This window comes from Halyomorpha halys, unplaced genomic scaffold (genome assembly GCF_000696795.3).
Source record: "Halyomorpha halys isolate HHAL.00 unplaced genomic scaffold, Hhal_1.1 Scaffold1289.1, whole genome shotgun sequence".
Lineage (NCBI taxonomy): Eukaryota > Metazoa > Arthropoda > Insecta > Hemiptera > Pentatomidae > Halyomorpha > Halyomorpha halys.
The window spans coordinates 241,794-248,396 of record NW_027108374.1 but is presented as its reverse complement, the minus strand read 5'-3'; the positions used below and the strand labels follow the sequence as shown (position 1 = coordinate 248,396).

The window sequence follows — 6,603 nt, the reverse complement described above, 5'->3', positions numbered from 1 at the left end:
ATTGTAAAAGGAAACTGTAGGGGTGAAAAAAATTGTTTATTATATCATATTATTGTATCTCTTTTTTTTCTGATTATACCATGTATGTGTAATTTATATATGTCCGATTACGGATTAATAAGTATGCTGTGTGAGATAGCAACCTAATGTATTTAGGCAGCATAGATAAATAAAGTATTTCTCTCTCTACCCACACCAAAACTAATATACTCCAAAAGACTCCTTAGAATGTAGATGTTCTACAGTAAAAGGAGAAAGTGCATTGTTTATATATACGCCATTAAAATTTTGTAGGGGTTTTGAAAAAAAAAAAAAAAATGATCCAAAGCCTTTTTTCCCATGTCTAGTCATAGCACTGGTGGCGTAAACTCTACTTGAGATAGAAAGGTTCATTGCCAATCGTATTCTCACAAGAGTCAGGTTTTTCAGTACGCCTACCCATGATGATGGCCTACCTCCTTCTCCCCAGCAATCTTAGCCCGTCTGCTTCATCTCGGCAACTAAGATTGTAACCTGATCCTTAACGGCTACACTGGTCCGTCCGCTTCATCTCGGTAACTTCTAAGCTGGATCCTCTCTCGACAGATCTAGTCCGTCCGCGTTACTCTACCTCAGACTTTCTCTTACCTAGACCTCCTCTACCTACGTCAGTGCCCAGGGCTTATCTCCTAGCACTCAGTTCCTTTCTTCCTAACTTGCTATTGAATACGCCTTGTCGAGGGCCTTCTGTAAAGTGGTTATCAGGCTGGAGAACCGCCTAAGACTAGACAACCCCGACATTCCATTATGTTCACATTTATCAGATTTTATGTTCTCTCCCATGTGATATTGTTGCATGTTTATACTGTCCTATGCGACCATGTTACACTAACGCTTGCATGCTCTACCTGCAATGTTTTCTAAACGATTAAAGTATTAGAAATTATAAAAAATAGCTATGCTGGTTATCCCCAACAGTTCCTAATGGTTCACAGCTGCTGTTTCATTCATAGGCACTCCTGCTTTAGATAGCGAAATATTGCTAATCAAAGCAATAAAATAATAAACTAATCAGAACGATATCAATAAAGTTTCTAATCTTGTATAGAACTTTTTTCTGTCAATTATTACATTACGTCCCGTTTTTATTAAAATTATTATGATAAGATAATTTAACATTATCTGACGTAACAGCTCAATATTGTTTTGAACTTAATGTTTTTTACACATAATCACTTTCACATCCTATAGTATTTTTTTTTAATCCAATAATTGGTATTCAAGTGTTCAGAATAAAAAGCTTAATTTCAGGAAGTCGGAATGTATAAAGAAAAATCAAATGTTATTTTCTTATTTTATTTTTCCGCATCCTAAGTCCCTGTAAAAATGTAGATTTTTATTTTGTACTAGCAACTCTAGTCTTTAAAAAATGAGTAACCGGGTTTTCCTTCTGACCCATCATTTTCTTTTCATTATTTAGGTTCTCATTTTTTTCTGATCCGCCTATACAAATTTAATTCTAAATATAAATATTATTTTCATAAATTTTTAATTATTATTATTTAAAATAAAATTAATAATTTATTAATTATTATTAATGTAAAATAAAAAATATTAAAAAGGAATTTTTCTTCCTGCGAAAGAAAAACATAATGAACTATTAAAAAACCCGTTTTGAACTATTAAATGCAAACTTATCATTTATAATTAAAGAATTAGGATTATAATTATAAGTAATTAACATATACAGCATCAGGAGATCTATCATTAATTAATTCAGCATCATATTCATTGTCGTTTTGGATATGTGACCAATGAAGCACACATTGATCACCGCCGTGAGTGGGTGGTTACAGACAGCCCGGTTTAATTAATTATATATATAAACCTCATACACAGTCTCTAGATTATTAACTGAACAGTGCTAAAATTAAACCATATTGTTATAAATATTATGTGGTTAGGTCTAGCTCATAATATATTTTGTCCACTCTCCCAAACAAAAACTTGTGTTTTATGAACGAATTTAAATTTTCAGAGAACATCTAGATAGATACAAAGATCTATAAACCAAATGTTTTAATTTAAGATATCTTAAAAAAAAAAAATTTAAAAATAAATTTTGTCATAAAATGGAAAAAATACATTTTCATCTGGAACTCTTCATATGCTAATTTCTAAGTTATTCCAAAGGACCATTGAATCGAATAATTAAATTTAAATTTTATTAATAGTGTTAATGTAAGTACAATTTTTTTTTTAAGTTGATAGTTGAACTAGAGAGATTACTTACAACCGGTTTCTCCAACCACCCCGCCTTGACAGACACAAACAACACACACAGTATCAACAGCCTCATGACTGGTCAGTTGCAGATAGCACAGCGTTATATAGTGACCCATTATCTAATAGTTCCGTCCAGTAACTGGGGTCACATGGAACAGTCTGTCCTCGCCGATGTATATCGTCTTCACAGTCAGCAATATGGTTTGAAACTGTGTAAGCAAAGATAACTATTAGCAATATATATGTTTTATATTTTATCTGTCACAATTTAGATTTTTAAATCATCATAAATTTTCATAATAGCAAAATCGTTTTATGTCAATTGATATGGAAGTTTTAAATAGACTTGATATCGGACCTGTGTAATACGAACGTCCTCGTGGTTTAGTGGTTAACGCAGCTTCACTAAGTGCTTGTCAGTGGATTCTGAGGTTTTTTTTATTTGAGGCTTGTATTTCTTTATTATTAAAAATTTATTTTTATTTAGATATTTGTTATTACTTTTAACACGTATGTGTAATTAAGAATGAAGAGGATTATAAAACTGAAATTCTTATTTTTAATGAAAAATAATTTATTTATTATTTTTTTCAATCACAACAATAGTATATCGTCTTTTTTTTTTTTTTTTTTAAGGACACTATTATTTTTCTGGTATATCTTATAGATTATACGAATTAAGATTGGGTACTTGTTTGATGTAATGAGTTCTGAAGGTGTAAATCAGGTAATAATTTCAAAGAATTTTATGCAAACGGTACGGAAAACAAGATTTTTATTTAAGCAATGAACATCAAAGATAGATTAAAATTTTTATGTATAAACTAAGACTAATTTTTAATTATAATTATTATATTTGATTTTTAACTTTAAAATTAATCTTTATACATAAAAATTTTAATCTATCTTTGTTGTTCAGTGCTTAAATAAAAAATAGTCATCACTCATTGAGTGATACTGTTTTAAATAAATATAATAATTAAATTAAGAAAAAAAATTTGATCAGACAATTAAAAATACCTATTGCACACAAATTAATATATTAATATGAATTAATAATAATTGTATTGTTGTTTTTTGTTGAAATTCATGTTTTTCCTCAATAACTGCATTTCATTCGGTACTTCGTCTTTCTGAAACTGCTTTAATTGTGCACACGGTATCTGCTACACAGGTTGCAGTAGAAAGGGCGTTTTCGGTTGACACCTGAGAACATGGAAGAAATATTAATTTTGAAACGAAATTCTTTCAGTGCAATGTAATGAAACAGTTTTTCCACATACTACTGCAATCTAAAAATACGTCATAGAGATAAAACAAAACATTTATGCGAGGAGAAGATAATCAAGGAAGCGGAATAATATACACAACAAAAATTTAATTATTTTTATATCTTTATTTATTTGAACATTGTCTGATTTTTAACTTTTTAAAAATTTATTACGTATAATATCTTATAGAATATTATATTTATCTTCTATTAATATCTTCTACTATCTCCTTAATTTATTGTTATATATATTTTCAAGTTTGTTTATTATTATTTTTATGCTTCTCTGAATTAAGATTGTTTTATCTCTTTTTGTTTTACAGCCCTGATGATATCCTGAAATTCAGGTCAAAACGTCAGCAAAAATAAATAAATCATCTTTTCCTTCTATCAATTTACGGTCAATTATTATTACCATGAAAAATTTATATATCTGATTTAAAAAAGTATTAGTGGAAAATTATTATTATTAATCGTAAGAACAATTATTAATCCACTGGCGTAAGCCCTAGGTTGCCTTAGTTATATACTGCCTTAATTGGACCCTGCAAAGGTACGATGCTACTCCAGCTCCAAGGACCCAAGTTCGAATCCAGCTGGGCAGAAAATTGTTTTCTGTTAAACTGTAGTCAACCCTGTGGATTCTGGAGTCTACCCAGACTCATAAATTAGCTACCCTTAATTGGGTTAAAATCTGGCGGTCGAACATGATTCTGTCCATATCACCTCTTTGCTCAACCGTTGAGCAAGTAACAGTACTTCCTTAAAAAGTACTGCACCCATGGGTTGTACAGATTAAAAACTTAAATTTAAATTGGACCCTGCAACTAACACCCTAAAATGCCATTAGGCAATCCAAGGGATATGATAAACTGATAGTCATATTCCATACATATGTAATATGTATGTATATACTATTAATGTTATGTTTTAGAAAGGGTACGAAAAAATTTCATTTTCATGAAGCTGTTAAACGGTAGTTTTATGATTCTGGGTGGAATAAAACAGTTCTATTCACAGATTTACTCCCCATCAGCCGTAGAGAACTCTGGGCAATAAAAAAACAAAACTGCGGCTAGGCAATGTTGAAAATTGGTGCGGGTGTAAGTATAAAACAATTTTATCTTTTACACGTGTTTGAAGCAATAAATATAAAAGGCGGGATTTGGGAGGCGCACAAGGGGTAATAATTTCCGAGGCCGTGGTGCTTTATGCCTCAAGCGGCATTATAGCACGTGCTTTCCTTCATGGCCGCTCCTTTTTTATGTATTTACTTATTCCTCTAACCTCGTCCCCTCCTTTTATTATACCCGACTGTCAAAAACGCTTGTTGCCTTGTTACCCAAATGTTGGGGGATTTCGTTCTAGATTTAAAGGTCACGTCTGATTGGCATGAGCTTGTTGAAGTAATAGTACAAGAGTCGGGAAGAAAAAAAGGCAGTTATCTCACCCCAATTTTTTATTACATAAATGAAAACTATGTATAATTACTAGCCAATATTGATAAGACTGCCAAGTATAGGTAGAGGGAATAAAAAATGGCGGCTGTTTGAAACAAATGATAAACCTTTAAAACCATTAATTTTTCATTCGAAGCTCAATATCTTAAAACCTACCAATAACACTGGAAAATCTAAGAGAACATCATTTAAAGTAGAGTAAATTTGCTAAAATATGAGCCCCAATAGAGCTATTTACGTCCAATAGTTCTAGAGATATAGCTTTTTAAAAAGCAACATTTCTTAAAAATCTACCAAAAGATTAGTAGTTAGTTAATTTATTTTGTGAAATCTATATCCCAGGAACTATGTGACGTATAGATGTCTATTAGCACACAAATTAAAGCTAGTTTGACGCACTATAAAGTAGTTTATGACCTTTACCTTCGTAGGAATATTAGTCTTCATGATATTTCCTAAAATGTATTGATTTATAGTTGTTCGGACGATAAGTTTGATTTATGAAAAACTTTATTTCAGAAACCATAGGACGTACAGATGTCTGTCAGCTCTCAAATTAAGCTAGTTAAACTTACTATAAAATAGTTAATTATGTTTATCTTTGTAGGAGTAGTCGTTTTTATGATATTTGACAAAATAAATTCATAAACTGTTAATTTCTAGTTGTTGATATAAAAGATTTTTAAAAAAATATATCTCTAGAACAATAAGATGCACATATGTCTGCCACCACTCAAAATAAAGAAAATTTAACTTACTATAAAGTAGTTTATGACACTTCGTAGGGATATTAGTTTTTATGATATTCGCATATGAATATAAATTTGGCAAATGAAAATTTGTCCAAACTATAAATTAATTTAATTTAGTAAATATCATCAAAACTACTACTCCTAGTACAATAAACGTATTAAACTACTTTATAGCCCTTTAAACTAGCTTTAATTTGAGTGCTAATAGACATCTGTACGTCACATAGTTCCTGAGATATAGATTTCTCAAAATAAATTAGCTAACTACTAATCTTTCAGAAGATTTTTAAGAAATTTTGCTTTTTAAAACCTATATCTCTAGAACTATTGGACGTAAATAGCTCTTTTAGGGCCAATATTTCAGCAAATTTATTTTAGATGTTCTAGTGTTGTTGGTAGTTTTTATGATATAGAGCTCCGAATGAAAAATTAATTATTTTTTACGTTTTTAAAAAGCCGCCATTTTTCATTCTCCCTACCTATACTTGCCAGATTCGTCAATTTTGACTAGTAATTATATTTATTTTTCATTAATGTAATAAAAAATTGGGGTGAGATAACTGCCTTTTTTTCTTTCCGGCTCTTGTACTATTACTTCAACAAGCTCATGCCAATCAGACGTGACTTTTAAATCTACTAATAAACTGATTTGTTTCTCCTCTTGGGCACTTATACTACTGCAAGTATCTTAAATTGTACTAGTTCCCTCTCTTCTCGCAAAAAAATAATCCTTTCATATTAGTCTCTGGTTCTGACAAAGACTGAATTCCCAGAAACGATGTTACAATCACTGCGAAGGTCAACATTGCTACAACGTTAGGAATATAGGTTTATTGTTTTACATAATTTTTTATTG

At 30.5% G+C, this 6,603-nt stretch overlaps 1 protein-coding gene across 1 annotated transcript in view; it reads right to left on the bottom strand.

Moving 5' to 3' along the window:
- The window catches only part of LOC112210043 (lipase 1), an 18,325-nt gene extending 15,946 nt beyond the window's left edge, over window positions 1-2,379 (bottom strand). The window contains exon 1 of the mRNA XM_024359987.2: window positions 2,273-2,379. Within this exon, the coding sequence (XP_024215755.1) occupies window positions 2,273-2,338 (66 nt within the window). The 5' untranslated portion in view covers window positions 2,339-2,379. The remainder of the gene's footprint in view (window positions 1-2,272) is intronic.
- Between the last annotated feature and the right edge of the window lie 4,224 nt (window positions 2,380-6,603).